At 49.1% G+C, this 19,577-nt stretch overlaps 1 protein-coding gene across 3 annotated transcripts; it reads right to left on the reverse strand.

The window, feature by feature from the left end:
- Window positions 1-1,337: 1,337 nt before the first annotated feature.
- Window positions 1,338-19,336, reverse strand: LOC110090446 (uncharacterized). 3 transcript variants are annotated; one of them, XM_072982398.2, is made up of 20 exons: window positions 19,184-19,336; window positions 18,049-18,202; window positions 17,440-17,569; window positions 16,751-16,844; window positions 16,380-16,530; window positions 14,988-15,147; window positions 14,055-14,180; window positions 13,524-13,586; window positions 11,837-11,959; window positions 10,189-10,344; window positions 8,832-8,885; window positions 7,508-7,722; window positions 7,327-7,403; window positions 6,680-6,790; window positions 6,291-6,374; window positions 5,887-5,994; window positions 4,906-5,027; window positions 3,969-4,082; window positions 3,025-3,067; window positions 1,338-2,269 (listed from the first exon to the last, which is right to left on the reverse strand). In XM_072982398.2, exons 2-20 carry the CDS (start codon window positions 18,158-18,160, stop codon window positions 2,126-2,128), a joined length of 2,187 nt encoding a protein of 728 aa, XP_072838499.2. In that variant the 5' UTR covers window positions 18,161-18,202; window positions 19,184-19,336; the 3' UTR covers window positions 1,338-2,125. The 3 variants fall into 3 exon arrangements, with proteins under 3 accessions (XP_072838499.2, XP_072838500.2, XP_072838501.2); XM_072982399.2 differs by having other exon boundaries at window positions 19,225-19,322; XM_072982400.2 differs by having other exon boundaries at window positions 17,440-17,566; window positions 18,049-19,306.
- Between the last annotated feature and the right edge of the window lie 241 nt (window positions 19,337-19,577).

Genomic DNA, 19,577 nt, shown 5'->3' on the forward strand with positions numbered 1-19,577 from the left:
TTGCTAGTTTTTGATTGAGGAAAATCTGGTTTCGAGATTCTGCCACTTCCTGTTTTGCCGATTCAAACTCAGAGCTAAGAAGGCACACACCAAATGGACGGCACCTCTTGCCACCTTTTTGATTTTGGCTTGGGGCAGGGGATATTTCAATTCCCTCCACATCCAAAGGTGGGACTTCCTTCTACTATGACTCCACCTGCATCCGAGACTGTCCGAACTTCAGGGTTGGTCCCCTCTAGCTGTTACTGGACTACACTGCTCATCGTCCCTCGCCATTAGCCATGCCGGCTACGAATGATGGGGATTGTAGTCCAACATACCCAGGAGGCCCATATCTCGACTATTTCTGCTCCACTTCCTTCAGCCCATTGCTTATGCAGTCTAGCAGAGCAGACTCTCCAATGACTGGGAAAGGGCGGGGGGAGGCACAGAATGACAAGAAGAGTTTCTTAGATCCAACCCACCCTCCTGTGCCAGGAAAGAAAACTTGACTCAGCTGCCCACTCATATTTCAAGGGAGGCCCTTCCCTCGCAATCTACCTTCAGTCTCAGATTTATCCGTTAGCCACTGCGCTGCTTTCAGGGCAGCAAAAGGAGGGCTTATTCGGCATTCTCCGTATTCCTGCAGACACCCTGGCCACCGAATTCCAAACACAGCGGTCAAGGTGGAAACAACTGCCCTGCGAAAGCGCAGGATATGGAGGTCTGATCCGTCCACTGGACATGGTGCCCTCTACCAAAACGTTCCCCCAGCATGGGTCTGATTGGCATCATCAGCTGTAACCACAGATGGGGGTGCCGCTCATCCCGACTCACACGGTGTGTGTGTGTGAATTGCAGCATGCATACGAAAGGCTTCATCATGAAGAAGCCACGCACCCAGGAAAGTCTATCTGGGCCTTGTAGATCCAGCACTGTATGAAAGACGAGGCTCACCAAGGCTGGGCCTTAGCAAAGATCCTTGCATAAATACAAAAATACAGGGACTCAATTCACCCGGGACTAATCTGGTTTTGTGCCTACGTGCCCGTTCCCCAACCTCCCCCTCGAACTCCCACATAAGAAGACGACAGAGATCTACATACTCTCCACTCCTTATTCTGCTGGAGGTAAAAGCAAGCAGTAGGGCCTGTTCTGCCCAGGCTCTTCCTGAATATTTATGGCACAAAGGAGCATGTAGGGAAGAAGTTAGATTAATCCCCATAAGCAAAAGGCTAGTCGTAAGATTCAGCTCCAGAGAGGAAGCCCAAGCCCTCAGTCATGGTTTTGTGGTAACCTCTAGAAATGTACCCTCATGTTTCACGACTCCATGGTTCAGTAACCGTAACTTTAAAAAGTACAAACCAAGGAAATCTTGCATTTAATACTAAGAAACGTATTACAAACATCTTGGCATTCTGCAACACGAAAATATGCCTGTTTCATGTTAACTCTATCAGAAGCATTGAAAAAGTGCTAACAAAAATATGCCCGCATTTACAAGAAACTTCAGACTCATTTTCAAGTTGTAAAATACAAACTCAACTCGGGGAGGGGGGAGGAGTTCCCAATGCCTTTTTTTTTAAGACACTTCTGACCAAACTGAGCGGGCTTTTGGTCTCAAGTTGAGAAACCCATAAATGGGAGAAGACAACATCAGAAGAAATCCCAACAGACTTGAAACGAAAAGATTAGCTGACATGAACTTTTTTCTGATTCGCACAGATTGGCAGTCCTGGGAAATATTAGGGCGGGGGGGGGGGGAGAAGTCTAACAAAGATCAGCAACTTTCTCTTTCAAGGGTGGCTCTCATGCGTGTGGAAGAGAACTGAACTTATTTTCATACAAAACGATATGGGGCGCACAAAGGACCAGGGAGGCGACAGAGGTCCGTCGTCGTCGGTACAAACACTGCACATCCTTGTGCAAAAAGAGAAAACGATAACCAAGCCATAACAGGTTCTTCTGAATTCCCTGATGCCTGCAAGGGGTCAGAACGAAGGAGGGAGGCTTTGAGGCAGGCAGGCAGGGCGAGAAGAGAAACAGGAAGCCCTTAAGACTCCGTCTCGGGCTCCGTGTCTCCTGGAAAAGCCGCCCAGAGCGACGCGAGACTCAGCAGCGTGCCAACGGCAGAGGGGCACTCTTCTCAGGAGCAAGGGGGTGCGCTCTCGGAAGCAGGGCCAGGCTGGCAAACCGTGGAAGAAGTGTCCGGCTGGCGGGTTTCAGGAAGCATTTGTGTAAGCTGAATGAAGGTGGAGACCTCGTCTAGCCGGCGGTTTCGCAGTTTTTTCTGCGAAGGAGGAAAAAAGGGAGGAAGGGGGCATGAATTTAAAGAATGGATTTATGTTTCCCCACCATGCACAGCTGCCAGCGAGCCCCTAGGACTTGAGAGAGGGGGGGTGATGGTTCCTTTTGCACCTGCCCCTGGGAGGGGTGGGGGGGGGGACTCCATGCACAGCACACCCTCAGTAGACAAGCTATTGTGGAAAGAACTTCCAAGGGTTGTGATCCTGCATCTCCTTTGACAGTGGCAGAAGGGGATGCGACAGTCACAAGACACTTCATGTGGGGCAGGGGGAGAGGAGGACAGGAGCCCATGGCGCAGCATCCTCCCCACCAAAGAATTAGGCTGATGGGTGCTGGTTCTAACTCAAAACGACCCTCCACGTGGAGGTCCCGGCTATTTTCTTTCCGTTTTCGCCCTTTACATGCAAGCTCCTGATGGCTTCTTCCTGGCCCTTGAGATCAGTCTGGGCCTCCCGACATTTTACGTCATTCTCGGTCACGCCTGGGCTTGGTGGGACCTGTGGCACCTTCTGGGGTCAACAGGTCCCCCACCTCGCGCGCACAGACCCCTCCACCCACCCACCCACCCACCCACTCACTCACGGTCGCCTGCCTCAGCTCCACAACCACATTCTCCGAGAAAGACCATCTAGGTTTCTTGAACAGCAAGACCACCTTGCGTGTAGCCCTCCTTCTTAAAATAAAATAAGAGGGTGAAAGGAGGCATGCGTGGGTAGAGAAGGCACACTAGATACTTACGCGGTTTTGAAGAAACTCGCCCACATACTTTGCCCAGAGGCACCTGAGGAAAGGGGGGAGAGGGTTAGGATCCTGGGTCTGAGTCACCCACCCTCGCTGCAGTGGGAGCACTGCTCTGCCCCCTCGCTACTGCATTCGCCTGATCAACCTCAACCTGGTCAAGTTTTACTCTTGTTATTAACTCCACATTGGGATATGCGTGGATTCGGATCCCTGCCTTGAGCAGGGGGGTTGGACTGGATGGCCTCATAGAGGCCCCCTTTCCAGCTTCACTTTTCTGCGATTCTATGATCTTTCTCCTCCTCCACCACCCCACAAATGTTCACCAGGGTGGCCCCTGAGACACCCCCCCCCCACGTTGTGGCACCATCCTTATGGAAAGGCTTCCGTGGAAGAGACGGGCCAGGGCCCTACCCTTCCAGCCTTCAAGAGGACACTCAAGACAAAGCAGCGTTTTCTGGAGCCTTGATACCTTTAGGCCACCTCTCCTGCCATTGTGTAGGTCGCGATTTTAGGTTCTATGTTGGATTTACTAAATTATACTTCGGTGGGGTTTTTTCCCCTTAATTTTATTATGTCCTGTTCTGCAGTAGGATTCCTGCATCCATGGGGGACTAGCCCCAAACACACACACCCTGTGGATGCTGGAAAACGTGCATGATAGTGAACACTATACATTAGCACGTTCTCTGGCTCCTAGTGGCCAATTCTGGTAACTTCGCTGTTAAAATATATATGCTGGGGGGATTTTTCATTTAATATTTTACATATTTTCAGAACGTGGATCAGTGGATACTGATCCCGCAGATAAGGGGGTCCAACTGCATTGCATTGCTTGGATTCTTTTTGACTGTAAACCGCAGGTAGCGCTTGGGCAGGATGTAAAATACACAGAATAAATACATAAAAGCGCAGCTATGACACCGGCAGAACGCCTCACTTACTGCTTAAAGTTTGCCTGAAGAATACGGATGATGGTGAGGCCAACATCTTTATACACGGATGTCAAGAATAGGCACAGCAGTTCCCCCACGTATTCGGGGCCCAAGCGTCCCCACCTGAGCGACGTGGAAAGGAGAGGGATCAGTACAAGCAAGGCACCCTTCTGTCTGAAAAATTCCTCACCCAGATCCACCCAAACCTCAGGTGCCTGGCCTGCTCGGGAACAGAAGGGGTTAAAGCAGGACGAAAACAGCCCTGTTCTTTCCCCACAAATAAGCCCCCCCCCCCCGCCTGCCTGCTTGGCCAGCTGGGAGTTACGTAATCCTGCTTAAAAGCCAGAGGCGGCATTGGTGGAGATCAGCCACGAACTGGCAGGAATCTCACCAGAGGCGTGGACGGGCATTCCATTAAAACAGGATCAACCCTCCGCTTCCGTGCGGGTGGGCCATTTTGAATCCTGACGCTTCTTACAGAGAGACAGCACATACGCGCCGCATCCTACATAAGCCTCCAAAACCAGGGGAAGGTGAGCTACCATAGGGGACGTTCAAAAGGAGACATGGCCTGTTTGTTCCACCTAGACAGGGTTGGGCCAAGGGGAGGGGGTGTTGTTTCTTTTCTGGATTCCTGTGAATTTTTTTCCCCCTTACAACCCCAGCCAAAGTTTTTACCTTACCGAGAATCTCCAAGCACTGCGGTTTTAACACAAGGCAGGTTTTAAGGTTTCCTAACCCCCTCCCCTCTGTCCTCCCCCACTCCCCTTCGTTGCACCCTCTTCGGTAAATCTGGGGCATTCCTGGGTCTGGTACGGCTCACGGTGACATGGCTAGGGGTGAAAAACTGCTTCCTGCCTCCAGCTGGCCTTTCCTGCCTTTAGGACTTCGGGGCAGCTGACGGCCTCAGGACCAACGCCGGGGCGCTATACGAACACCGACTCACAGTTTCAACATTTCCACTTGACCACAGCGGAGGTCATCGCAAATCAAGGTGAGGACGGTGCTCAGGACTTTCCTGTGCTTAGCCAGAGACTCCAGGAAGAGCTCCAAAGCCCAGAAGTTTTTCTGTGGAAGAGGAGAAAAGGGAGCGCAGGTGGCTGCATGTTGAACACATCTCTCCAACACATACACACCCAGGATTGGTGGATGTGCAGCTTTTGGCTAAACGTGAAAGAAGTGTCCTCACTGCAATGCTAGTGACAGGACTAAAGGCTGCAGCCGGAAGCGGAGGACGCCCTTATTTCAGATCTGACCGCAGCCGTGACGTGAACAGGTCTCTGTATTTGGTTAATTCCCCCCCCCAATTCTTTAACTTCAATGCTGGCATCCCCCGGAACTGCAATGTCGATTATCCAGACACTTCTTTGTACCATTAAGTCAGAATCGACTTGACGCCATGTAAGAAGAACAGCAGCAGCATCGGCTAAGAAGAGACACTATAATGTGATTCTGGACACACAACAAGTTACTTACTCTGAGATCCTGAGCTTCCATCCAGAACCCAAGACAAAGTCTTCCTGGGCCAGAGAAAAGGGCTTACAGTGGTGCCTCGCTTAACTAGCGCACTGTTTAACGACGAATCCGCATAGCGACACATTTTTTGTGATCGCTAATGCGACCGCATTGTGATGTTTTAATAGGTAAAACATCGCATTGCGATGTTTTTAAAACAGCTGATCGGCAGTTTGCAAAATGGCTGCCCAAAATGGCTGAATTTTTCCCCCATAGTGGGGTTCCCCCCCGCATAGCGACGAATCCGGATAGCGACGTTAATCCTGGAACGGATTAACGTCGCTATGCGGGGCACCACTGTATATAAAACGGGGAACATTAAAAATAATAAAAATGGTATTGATCCTGCTTTTTTCCTCCCTTCTAGTGAGAACCATGAAAAAAAAATCTGCTATCCCAACACGAGACTTACCCCAAAAGCTAATATGATTTCCAGGAAAGAGCTCAGGGAGCGACATTCCGTCAGAACCATCTGCTGTACTGCCCGGACGGCAAAAATAAAACCAACGTTCATGTCTGCCTAGAGAGAAGGTAGAGAAAAGAGAGAGAGAGAAAGAGAGATGAAGTATTTAGTGGCTTAATTGAGTACTGATTGGGCTGGCTGAAACCCTTCCAGATCCTGAACCTCCTCTGTAGGATGATCTTTCCAGTCTTCAAAGAGTGCTCTCCTATCTCCCGGTCGTTTGCCCTTCAATTCCCAGACGATCTCGGCCGTTAGCTCTATAGCCCTAACTACCGGCAATTACTGCGAGTTGAGGTTCATAAAACGTAATGGATCCACGGAGGAAGCCAGCAAATGAGTAAGTGGGCACTTACGTAGTCCTCTAATATTTCTGAGATGAAAAAGTTCGGGCTTGTGGTAAGCGTGTTCAGAATGAAGCCAGATTCTGTGAAGACCAACTGTGGATTTAAGTCACATCAGACTATTCAGAGGGGAAATCGGAAGACTCGCGCCCCCCCCATGACCCAACCCAGAAGACCCAACTTATCTGGGGGAGAAAGAAACAGCAAATAACCAGAACCCTGTTCTCTGAATTTGGGCCTCTGGGTGGACAGGGTACGGATCCCGTTTCTCGGTGGACGCTGTCTAGATCCTGGCTGAAATATACATACTTTGGGAAGCCCTCTCTTCCTACTAAGAGCATCTCTGAAAACCCTCGCAACCTTGAGCCTCAACGCAAGACCCCAAATACTGTCAAGATTACATCCTGGAAATCCTGGGGTGGTGGCTTCATGTAGCAGGAGTTCAGTTGGCCGTTTGCTTTCAAGCACGGATGGCTGCTAAAAGTCCTTATCATAGCACTCCAGCATTTGGGCTGAAAGACAACAGGAACAATTATGAAATCAAACCCTTTTTGTCTTTTAAAAAAAAAAGTCACGTACAATTCACAATCGCTCACGGCCCAAGAGCAGAGTACGGTAGGACTTGGGTATCCGTCGGGGGAATTGGGGTCCCAAGCCTCCCGTGGACACTGGAAACAGCGGATAAGAGAGAATCCTATACATAGAATGGTTTCTGGCTCCCTCTAATAGCCAGTACATGGAAATTGGTATTTCTGGGTTTGTTTGTTTTTTCATTTAATATTTTCATTTAATAAATTGAATCATTTAATATTGTCTGCAGATAAGTGAAACGGTGGATACGGATTCCATAAATATGGATGTCCTACTGTATTGCCCATCACAACCTTTACAGTTTTTATTGGATTTACTCCAACCATCCGCCACAGAGCTGAGGAGAGGAACTGAGGACTCCACCCATAGAGGAGTATCCACAGCCAGACAACCCGCAAAAGGGGGCCGCCTGAGAGTTCATCATCACATCGAGAAGGGGAAGCAGCCGAGGACTCACGTTCTGATATAAGGTGGGGCTGCTGTATATGAGCTTCAAGAACCATATGATCTTCGAGCGCAGCTTCAGACGCGGAGCTGAAGAGGAAGGAAGAGACGTCCGAAATCAGACCGCTACAGAATGGCCAAATCGGGATGTCTCTCCAGGAGAACCAAAAACTGAACTCCTGAGGTCTACTCGCCTATCCAAGTCCACGGCGGAACGTTCTCCAGATCTCTCCCAGAGGGAACCTGTCCCGTGTGGAACATCTTGAGGTAGATCTCGAACTGGAACGCGGAGAGGCGGCAGGCGGTGCAGCAGGAACTTTCATAGGTGTCGAAGAGGGCCCTGGCGGCCTCCTCCATTTCCCCAATTTTGCACAGGTAGAAGGGGATCCGGTCTCTCCTCTCCTGCAACCTGGGGCAGGGCAAAAGAGACACGGTGGCTTCCAAAGCCAAGGGACACATTCATGGGCAGAAAACAAGAAGGAAGCTTAAGAAGGAATGCTTCTATTGACAGACAAGAGCTTCATCAGGATGTTCAAGCACAGTCGTGGCCCCTGATTGACAAGCAATAGGTTCCAAGCCCCCCACTATCACGGATGCTGAAACACGCAGATGACAGCAAACTCTGTTTTAACAGGGAAGGTTATACACAGAAAGGTCTCCGGCTGCCTCTAGTGGCCAGTTCTGGTAACCTCATATTTAGAAATAGACCGTATTTTTCTGTGTATAAAACACCCCATGTATAAGACATCCCCCACTTTTCTAACCCAAAATAAAGAAATCTAAGTGGGGCTTAGCAAACGTAGGGGAAAATGCTGCAGGATGGCTTTGATCCCTGCTTTCTCCCTTTGTGCTAAGCCTCGCGTGACTTAGCAAAAGGAGGGGGAAAGGGATCAAACCAATTCCATGACTGTACAATCATTTTGATCCCTTTCCCCCTTATACAGCCACGAGATTGCTTTGATACTTCCCCCCTCCTTTTGCTAAGCCCCATGGGACTTAGCAAGCAAAGAGGAAAGCAGAGATTAAAGCGATCCTGCAGCACTTTGATCCCTGCTTTCCTTTGCTAAGGTTTAGCACGTAGAGGGGAAAGCAGGTATCAAAACCCTGCAGGATCGCTTTGATCCCTGCTTTCCCCTCCACTTGTTTTTTTTTCCTCCTCAGCTTACTTCCGTGTATAAGACGACCATCAATTTTTAATTCTAAAGATTTTAGACAAAAGTATAGTCCTATACACAGAAAAAAATACAGTATCTATTTCTAGGATTTTTCTTCTACTATTTTTAACATTTTCAGAATGCGGGCAAGTGAGTAACAGGATTCGGATCCCACAGATACAGGAGCCCTGCTGGATAGACCTGTTGGCGAAGCCTTGTCCGTCTATGCCGTAAGGGCATGGGGAGGCTTTTCTCCTACTGCTGGTTTAAAGAGTTTCGGTTGTGAGATTTCAATGAGATTTCACCAGGGAGAGATGAGCCTCTCATCCACCAAGAGGCCCGTGCAACCAAACAAGTCACTTACCCTTCGAAATCGTAGCATTTCACCACTTTCAAATACCGGATCAGCTCGCTGTAACTGGGGGAACAAGACAACACATTCATGTTATGTTGCTTTAGTTCAGTCATTTGATTACAGTAGGATCCCCATATCTGTGGGGGATCGGTTCTGAGACCTCCCCGTGGATGCTGAAAAATGTGGATAGCAAACGCTATTATAAAAGTGGATTCTGTACCCAGCGCGCTCTCCGGCTCCTCTAGTAGTCAGTTTTTGGTAACTTCATTGTCAGAAACATGTGTTTATGTGATTTTAAAATACATGTTTTTAATATTTCAAGATCATGGAAAACTGAATCGGCGGATACCAATTCCGCGGATAAAGGGGGGGGTTCCTACTACACTGCCTGATTTAGTGCCATGCATGCTCTGGGTGCTTAATGATAACCAAACCATTAAGCCCAAATATAAACTTCCCACAAGCCCCAATCAAGCCGAGCGCCAACCCAGCGTGTTGCTGCTGACAGTGCTCATATTTAATGCAGAGGGAGAATATCTCTAAAGGCTTCACGGAAGAAGACGGCATTTAATAGTTTAGAAAAGGCCCGGAGGGAGGGAGGGGGAATGACAGACCTCCATAGGGAAGCTGTTCCTGCAATGCAGGGGGTCGCCACCAAGAAGGTTGGGCACCTCGGAGTGGCTACCCCATAGACCAGCCTGGGTGGATCGGCTGGCACAGGCTGATGTTCATCAGGGGAGGAGCTCTGATGGATAACAGGGTCCTTTTAAGGCAGGAATGGGCCAAAGCCACCTGCCAGTCCTGGGCACACGAGCCCATGCTCCACCACCCCCTTCCAGACATGGCTTTATGCCAGGATGAGACCCAACACAGGAACCATCACTCGACCAAGGCAAACCTCTCAGCAACACAGCCTAAAAAAAAAATAATAATAATAATAATAATAATAAAAAAAAGCTCAGGCAGGATTTTCCGGCCCCAGAGAGGTTCCTGAAATTCTTCACTTGCTTTTAAGAGAAAGAAGGGGGGAAATGTTTGATCCTTGCAGTTGGAGTGCACCTTAAAACACACTGTGAACCTCATTCTTCAAAGACTTCCCTGCCTCTTTATTACTACAAGATACAATTGTGGCCCAGGTTATTATTATTGAGAAGAAAAAAGACAAATTTTATTTATAGAAGAGTGAGTCCTCTGGAGGCAGTACACGTCTGAGGACCAGACCCCCCAGGGAGATTTCCACCGCGACCATTCTGGCCTCCAGCTCAAGATGTCCAAGACTCAGGGGATCAAATTCTGGGATAGACCCTTTCTTGCAGGGCGGTTCTTTCACCTGGACGTTTTTTCCTACCACTCCCCGGGGGCTTACTGTCGGTCGGCTTCCAGCCTCTCGATCCGTGCCTCTATCACCGGTAAAGTTTCGCAAAGAATCTCCTCCTTCCCCTTCCTGATCCTGCGGCCGTTGGTGTTATGTCCCCTTAAGACCGAGGTCAGCAAGTCGTGTTTCCACGTGAAGAAATCTAAGCTGAAACGGAAAAGGAAGACACAATCTTAGAGGGTAGGAGAGAAGTGGAGTGATGGCGCCAAGCCGGGAACTGTACCTTCTCCTGTAGTCCCTGAGCCACCCAGAGGGGCCACGTGGATACCAGCGTAATTACAGCCAAGATGCTACTCAAGGTTTTAGCAGGGTGTCTGTGGGGCCAGGACGTTTGCACCTCTTTCCCATACAGATCCCTGTTGAGAGAACTCACACTGAAAAAAGGGACCAAGTTGTTGAATGCACAGAGTTCGTGGAATTAACTTTTCCTTGCTCTGCATCAGAGCAATTGCATTTATTTAAAAACAAAAACAAAGCTCTCTGTGATGCCTGGAGAATGACACACTTTATTTGATACCCCAAGACTTTTTACTGTCTTCAACAGGCTAGCACAGTCGCCCTGCGGACAAACTGTGTATCTACAGGTTTGTCTGAACTTTTCTGGCTGCTAATCCTAACTCCGGCAATTTGGGGGCGAAATGCTGAGCCTGTTTTCGGGAGCCCCGTTTCCTAGCCTGGGTGGAAGGGTACAAAAGAAAACGAGCGCCAGGAGGAAAGACGACAAAATCCAGGCAGGCTGAGCCTTGGGAAAAGAAGACTGAGGGAGGATAGGATAATACTTTTCAAAGACTTGAAAGGGAGTCCTGCAGAAGAGGGGCAGGATCGGTTCTCAATCATCCCAGAGTGCCAGACGCACAATCATGAGCACAAGTGACAGGAAGCCAGATTTCGGCTGAATATCAGGAAAGATGTAACTGTCAGAGCGGTACGACAAGGGAACCCATGACTTCAGAAGGAGGTGGTGAGGGCTCCAACGCTATGGAGGCCTTCAAGAGAACATTGGACCACCCTCGGGCCAGATCAGCTTGGATTTGGATTCCTACATCAGGCAGGGGGTTGGACTCGATGGCCTTTCAGCCCCCTTCCAAATCCATGATTCTAGGATTCTAAGATATTCTGCATATACGAGGAAAGCATTTCAAGGACCAGACTCTTCCCCAGATGCTGGTGAGCAGGATTCCATCAAACGCAACCGATCTTCCGGCTTTTGGCCCAGTTTTTTTTCCCATTGATGCCACTTAGAGGAAAGCCAAAACATTTTAACCAGTGAGTGAATTTAAACGGACCTGAAAACCCTTCCAAAAAAAAACCTGTGGCATTTTTGCCTGGATGAATATGCTTGGGGGCGGGGGGTGGTGGTGTCTAATTTAATTTTCATGCTGCTCCCTTTGTAAGGAGACAGTCTAAGGCTTCCCCAGATCAGCTGTGTTGTACTCGGAGAGGGCAGAAAAACAAATCTAGTTGAGGAACGCCCAAGGATTGGGAAGACCTTTAGCTAAAAGCCTTGGAAGTCATTTAGCCATTTCTCTTCCACATCAGATATTTACGGGATGTTTTGGAACACAGCATCCCTAACCCATTTGTTAAAAAACTGTGAAATGTCCAGATACAGGCAATGCACCCCTTGGAGGAAACCTACCTCTCCATGAATCCGTAGCAGTGAATGGGGAAGGGAATCAAGCGGAAGACTCTGGTTAATTTATCCCGCAAAGGCACGGGGAAGTCATTCGCAATCAGAAGCCTCTGAAGTCGTCTCGTGATCCTGCGGAACATCAGGGGAAACTCTGAAGGAGGGCTTGAACGAAAGCAGCTGAGTTGCTTGTACGGGAACCTTTGCCAAACCCCACCAGGAGAAGGTGATCCCTTGAACCTCAAGAGGAGGAACCAGGTGTGGGACCGGGGGGGGGGGGGGGGGACGGACAGGTGGGAGCTGACAAGGCTCAGACCACCGGTTTCCCTTCGCCCTGGTCTCCTCCGGTCGGGCACTTCTCTGAAGAGTGAATTACTACTTCTGGAAGCTGTTCAAGAACAACAGGTTCACGATCTTGTCAGCAAAAGGTGGCCACATCACTGCACAAACAGTTTTTTCCAGGAAGGCGTTTAAGTCCTGGGCTGTGTTTTGCTCATCCCCGGTTTAGGCAGACTAAGAGGGTGGAGCCCGAATCTTCCATCTTCCCTTTTGAAGTTACACAGTTGCTGGCTGTTATGTTTTGCGGGGGATTTAACCTCTGCATCTGCCATGCCCCTGGCTTGCAAAGTCATTCAAAATGAGGATGAGCGAACGATGTGCTAAATTTAGAAGCGGGGAGAAGTGGTCAACAGATCTCCCAGAAGAACTGAAGTTCCAGTTTTCATTAAACAATTTAATAGGCTTCTGTTTGGTGTCAAAAGGTGATGAGAAAATCCAAAATTAGAAAATCACTGGAGGCTTGGTGTTCTCATTTCCAAAGCTCCAGGTAGAGGGGAGAAGAGAAAGAATTATCTCTGCCAAGTTAACAGCAGGGTCAAGGGCCAGCTTGGCAACTTAGTTTAGTGTAGTGAAATTTGGCTTGGGTTGAGGTTGGGGTTTGGTTGAGTTGGGTTGGGTTTGAATTGGGTTGAATTTGAGTTGGGTTGGGTTTGAATTGGGTTGAATTTGAGTTGGGTTATATTTGAGTTGGGTTTGAGTCGAGTTGAATTTGAGTTGGGTTGCGTTGGGTTTGAGTTGGGTTGAATTTGAGTTGCGTTGGGTTTGAGTTGGGTTATATTTGAGTTGGGTTTGAGTCGGGTTGAATTTGAGTTGGGTTGCGTTGGGTTTGAGTTGGGTTAAATTTGATTTGGATTGGGTTGGGTTTGAGTTGGGTTGAATTTGAGCTGGCTTGGGCTTGAGTTGGGTTAAATTTGAGTTGGATTTGAGTTGGGTTGAATTTGAGTTGGGTTAAATTTGAGTTGGGTTAAATTTGAGTTGGGTTTGAGTTGGGTTGGGTTTGAGGTCTCAGCCAGAACATTAAACAGCCAGACGCTGAAAATAAAGCCCCTCCCCACTGACCCCTTCAGGCAACATCATGCCAACCTCCCCCCAACCCTAACATCACAACACTTCTGCTCCGCAATGCTGGGCGCACCTCTGAGGGAGCAGCAAAATGGGCACTATCATGATATCAAGATACAGGCAAGTGTGTCCTCTCTTTCAGCAAGTAAAAAAAATCAAGACTTAAAACACCTTTTGCTCTTTTTTGCACCAGCAGGCAACCTCAGTGGAGTGACAGCGTATCCATTCAAATGACAACCAAACAGATTACATCCGTAACAGCACACGCCCGGGGAGTGATCGAGTGGTACCTTACCTGTCCATCAGGCATGTAACAGCCTTGATCAGGGAGGCCTCGTGATCCACATGTTGTGAGTAGCTGGCCGGCGGGGGGGGGGCGGGGGAAGAGAAAGGAAGTACACATCAGGTTATTCTTCTCCAGCCTTTCGTGTTTATCTTGCAGACAAGCAAAACAAGTTTTCCTGCTCAAATGTTCCCTCAGAAGTGGAAAGGTGGCCAATTTTTACCTCCCTTTTCTTAGCACTCCACAGAATTGTAAGGAGCCGGAGAAGGGAAAATGGCAGACGCAGGGGAGGGGGATCAGGAGACAGGGATCTCGTGGTCTCGTGTGCTCCCAGAGGCATCTGGTGGGGGCCACGGTGAGACACAGGAAGCTGGACTAGATGGGCCCTTGGCCTGATCCAGCAGGGCTCCTCTGTTCTTAAGTGCCTCAGGGCAGACTAGGCTGTCAACAGACAGCTCAGCATTTTTGGCTGACAACTCTCCACGTTAAGAGCCACAGAAACCTCTCTCTCTCTCTCTCTCTCAAGCCTGCGGGGTCACTTACGAAGCTGGATCCTTGTGTAGTGCAATCTCCTGAGCTGCTCCCAGGAGGGCGATGGCCTCCGTTTTGGGCTTCTCTTTTTCAGCCTGGTTTAGAAATTCTGTGACAAGATTGGAAACAGAGGTATACCTAGGAAAAGCAAAAGTTATTTGGCATCGTAGATTCGAGCACAGGGGGGGAAATATTATTATTGTTTTCAACCGTGTACATGGTGAGATTAGGCAAAATGTGAGCAGATATTCATGGATCAACCAACTTCACAGATAATATAGAAAAAAACTCCATGCCATGGCAGAAGAAACCCAAAGGGGGGGGGGGGGGGAAGAAGAAAAATGGAGAAAAATAGAGAATTCCTGGAAGTCAGATGTAAGAAAAACACAAAAGGCTTTAGGATTCGAATCATCAGGTTTTTCAGGGACAGACATTTTCAATGTCTCCCACCCTGTTTCACCAACGCGAATGGACCAGAAAGCTGTCCTTAGCCAGCTCTGAAAAACCTTAATGAGGAAACAGACTCAGGCTGAACCTTTCTTTTGGCTAATGGTTACAGGAGGAAGGGAATTAAGTTAGAAAAATACAGGAAGAGAGTGTCAGGCATTAACAAGCTGTTAAAAGAACAGCCGAGAAATCCTGAGTAAGGCAGGGTATGTGAGCCAGGGCTAAATTTGATGTGAAAAGAATAAAATATTTTGAGAATCTGAAACCATTTTTTACTCTCTGTTGGGCCTTCAAGGGTCTCTCCTCTCCTGAGGAGCACCTCACCTCCCATTTTTGACAGCAAGAAATGGCACAATTACTCCCTAGATGCAATTTCACTCTCCTCAGGTCCTTTCTTAGGTGAGATTTTTTAAAAACACACACACACACACACACAGAAAGGATCCGGCCACATGCTCACGCAAACAGGGGTTCCCAAACGGCATCTCAGAGCGTCACCTGTATAAGACAGGCGAGTGGAGGCCGCAGAAATCACACTTGCCGGGCCCCAAATTTTGGTGACAGAAACATTCGTGGGAATCCGAGAACACTCTCTCGCCCATCAGGTACTGATTATATTCCACGGAAATGTCGTTCATGAATTTCTGGAGAAGCGTCCCTGTGAAAGAAAGGGGGTAAAGGATAAGACGCAAGGAAGCTTCAGGTTTATTTGCTGGCACCTGTTTTCTACTTATTTCCTCTCTGGCACAAACTGAGCAGGACAGAAAGCGGATGTCCTTAGGATGCTACGACTTGGGCATGACAGAAGAGGTGTTCCTGACAAGCAGCCTCAAGATTTGAATACTGCAATTCCTAAAACCCAAGCTGCAAAAATTAACAAGAGAATTAACAGAGCCTGCACACCAGAAATGTCTGCCTGCAAGGAGTCTGTCCAGCGCATCTCTGTATGATTTGCTGGCCTGCCTTCTTGCTTGCTAGTTTCCGCACCAGGTGTGGGAAGGCTCACTCTATACACTTCCTGAGGTAGAAATGACTTGCTGACAGAGGGAACTCATTCCCCAACAGGAACTCATGCAGAGACAAAGCACACACTCTTAGAGAGGCAGTTCTGATCCACGCTCATGCCCAAGGGGCATCTAGTTTTACTTCAGAGGAAGCAGCTTTGTCAGCCATTCAGAATCTGAGAAACCCTGAAAATCGGAGTATATTTTTTAAATCCAACTAATTTAATTTGTTAAGATCCAATTTATTTAATCTCCAACTATAGAAAGCTGGTGCCATAAGGCAAAAGACGTAACCCTTGAAATCTCAAAAAAAACCCTTCTAGGCCTTGGCTTGATTTCAAGTTAGGTGAGGGAAAACTCGCTGATGCGTTTGCAGAAGAAATGTAAAACAGTGAATAGGCAGTGGTGGAAATGTTTCTTGTTCAATGCTCTCTTAACTGCATATTCAGTTGAATATCAGGAAAATAAACTTCTTAACTGTTAGAGCAGTGCGACAATGGAACCCACAACCTCGGGAGGTGGTGAGCAGTGCTCCAACGCAGGAGGCCTTTTCACGAGAAAACTGGACCACCCTCTTTCTCAGATCTGCTTGGATTTGGCTTTCCTGCCATGAGCTTGGTGGGGCTTGATGGCCTTAGAAAGCCCCCCCCCTTCGGACTCCATGATTCCAAAATTCTGCTGTTTTGGGGCTTCCAACGCCTTTTGCAAATAAGGTCACATTACAGGCGTCTGGATTCAGATGGCCAGCTGGATGGAAATACCCTTCGCAAGCTACCCAAGCTACCCGGAGGAACCTAGCAGGACGATGAGGTCCGGAGATAAGAAACCAACAGCCTTCGACTCCATGAATCCCGGAAGCCCCTGACGCCAACCTCGATCCGCTCACCTCCACGCTTCACATCCGCATCTATTTCGGCGAGCTCCAGGCTGAGCGTGGCCAGGCCTCCGGTGAAGCCGAACTTCCACAGATCCTTCCAATACTGGCTCTTGTTATGTGCGTTGCAGTGGCAAAGGGACGGAGTCGTCCAATATGTGCACTAGAGTAAGGAGGGGGGGGGGGATGGAAATCCAGCATTACCACACTCACCATCTTCAGAACGCTTAACAACCGGCAAGGAACACTGGCGGCTGACTCTGGTTGGTATCCCCTTCCCACTCTATTTCAAAAGCTCGGGGTGAAGTCCACCTGAAGGCAGAAAGCATCCCACAAAAGCAGGGATGACCAAAGAGGGTTCACATCCCGAAGCCCCTGCTTACTTCCACAACCGGTGTGTTGCATATATAACAGTAGCACTCCTCACACGTCTGTGCGTTTACTTCAATGGGAAATCTTGTCTCACACTTGGCACGCCTGGAAAGATTTTTGATCTTATTTCATTAAAATATTTTTATCTCACCTTTCTCCTTAAAAAGGACCCAAGGCGGCTCGCATCATTAAAAAGACAATATTTTAAAGCCCAAAAACAGTAAGTATACAAATATTTAACTCAGATCAAACAAACAGCACACGAAAAATGATAAAACAAAGTCCTAGAATCATGGTGCCGGAAGGGGCCTCTAAGGCTATCTAGTCCAACCCCAAAAGGCAAGCAGAGAGAAGAGACTACGAAACCAAGCCATGAAACGGGAAGCCTTCTTCAAGAACAACAGATGCACCAGCATCCGATTGCAACTTCTGTGCTGGCATTTCTCAGGCAACCAAATAGAGAAATAGTCCCCGATGAGCAGAGAAACAGAAGGGGTACCATCAAAGATGGCTGGTCATCACGTCAGATCCTGCTTCTGAGCAAGAGAGTTGGGTTAGATGAGCGTTAAGTCCCTTCTAGCTCTGTAACACTGGTAGATTAAAAGGAAGGGCACACAATGAAGAATCCTCAACCTATTGGTCTTAAGAACACTGTCTCAGGACGATGGGGTTGGCCCTCCTCCCCAGCCCAGGTACGTACACAAAGGGGAAGGTCGTGCAGTCGTATCTCGCGTGGGGCATCAGTTTCGCTCGCTTGCAGAACGTCACCACCAACTCGCACTCCTCGTCCACAACTTCATTGGTCCAGTTCTCACTGGAGGGAAATTCTTCTGGAAAAGACAAACACGCTGAGGATCGCTTCATGGTAAGGACACAAAGGCGTCCACTTAAAGCCACTGCTCGCCTACAGGCCTGTCTTAGTTTCAGGCCGAGAGTCCAACCGAAAAGACTGCTTCTGTCTGGCAGAAGAAAATAGATGAATACACACGAAAACAACACCATGTAATTGATGACGCACATGGCAGTTCCATGTGATGTTTATTCCGGATGTCCAGAATGCTTTAAGGCAGAAGTGGCCAACTCCCGGCCCTCCAGACGCTGGACTACAACACCCATCAGACTTTTCCAGCATCACCAATCACCGAGTCACAAGCCAACCACTCTTGTCTAAAAAGCACCTCTATGTAGGCAGCTCTCTAAATCTTTATTTCATTTCTTTCCTGTGAAGGGTTTGATTTGATGCAAAGTTTAGCAAAGGGGATCTTGATGTCTCCGTTCCATTTTGGGAAAGAAAACACACAGCAAATACCTGAACGTTCGACCAGCACAACAGAATCATCCAAAGAGTTCTTGGTTTGTTCGTCAGGAATCAGGGGAATGAAATCTTTTCTGTCTACATCATCCACCTCTGGACCGTCCATCTCCGCAGTGTGTTATGGACAGAGAAGACTTAAGCAAGTGGGCTACAAAGCAAGAGAGAAAAAGCTCAAGGCACAAACAGAGACCAGCCCAGTTCCAACCAGCTTCTATCTTCTGGGAGAACTGGGGGGGGGGGGGGCAATGCAGGAAGCACAATGACCCCTCAAGCCTTCAAGTCTGCAAAGAGAAGCTTTAACGAGTGCAGGGACGGAGGGATCAAGAAACACCAACCGTGCACCTGGTTTGCACGTACGAAAAAAACCAGCTTGATTCACGTTTTGTTTGCACACGTGCTTCCGTGGTGGGGGAGGGGGAACAGCACACGCTGGTTCTCTCCCTGTGAACATTCTGTATTCACAGTCACCGACCGGGCAACACAGGTTAAGCAGAGAAACCGAAGGCCGGAGGAGAGCAACTCCAGCCGTCCTGAGCCAAGCAACAGATGGGCAGCCGGCTTACACCAAAGTAGACCGCAACGCCTCCAGCTCAGCAGCATCTTTCTGGGTCTGACACCCGCTCGCAGGGTGTGTGTGTGTGTGTGTCTGGGAGGCAGCCTCCAGAAAATGTGACTTTTCTCCCCAGAAGTGGGGAACATTCCCAATCCACCCCACCCCCACCAAAAATAAAAACACTGCCCGAGGCTTGGGGGGGGGACATGTTGCTTTTTTGGACTACATTTCCCAGAATTCCCTAATCAGCCCGACCCCCCTGGCTTGCAAACACTTCTCTTTTTTTCCCTGGACTACAACTCCCATGTTCCCCCAACAGCACTCCTGTAAGCTGAGAACTATTACTTCGAGGAGGGGGGGGCGCCTGAAAGCCTCCAGCTAGCAAAGCCACAGGCTGGCAAAGGTCCCCCCCCTTTTGAGGGGGGACTACAACACCCATTACCCCCAAACAGGTGGCTGGGAGTTGTAGTCATAAAGAAGGGGCGGGATTTCCAAGCTCTCGGTCCCGGAGGGGCCACCTCGACCACCTCCACCTCCATCCCCCCTTGCCCCGGGGGGGCCAACGCCCGTCCCCACCGCCTCCGTCCGTCCCTCGCTTGCGACGACACGCCTTGCACCTCCGCCCCGCCCCGCCTGCTTCGATTCCCGCGCCCGGGCTTTCCAGGTGACGTCACTTCCGGGCGCTCCGGAACAGCCGCCTCTCTGGTGCGCCTGCCCTTGGGAGGAACACTCTCTCTCGCGCGCGCGCCGTCCCAAACGTAGAGCTAGGAAAGAGTGAAGAGAGGCCTGCCTGCTTGGGCAAGGGGAGCTTCCTGGTTTCACAGCCATGTTATATTTGCTGTGCAGCTTTGAAGGGGGGGCAGGAATCTGTTTCATTGCAACAGGAAGAGAATTTGCCCCATAGAGGTCCTTTGGGGTGGGGATGGGGGAGGTATGGTGGCCACGTGGCCTCTTTTTAGGGAGGGCAGTC

Source organism: Pogona vitticeps, chromosome 13 (assembly GCF_051106095.1).
Source record: "Pogona vitticeps strain Pit_001003342236 chromosome 13, PviZW2.1, whole genome shotgun sequence".
Classification (NCBI taxonomy): Eukaryota; Metazoa; Chordata; class Lepidosauria; order Squamata; family Agamidae; genus Pogona; species Pogona vitticeps.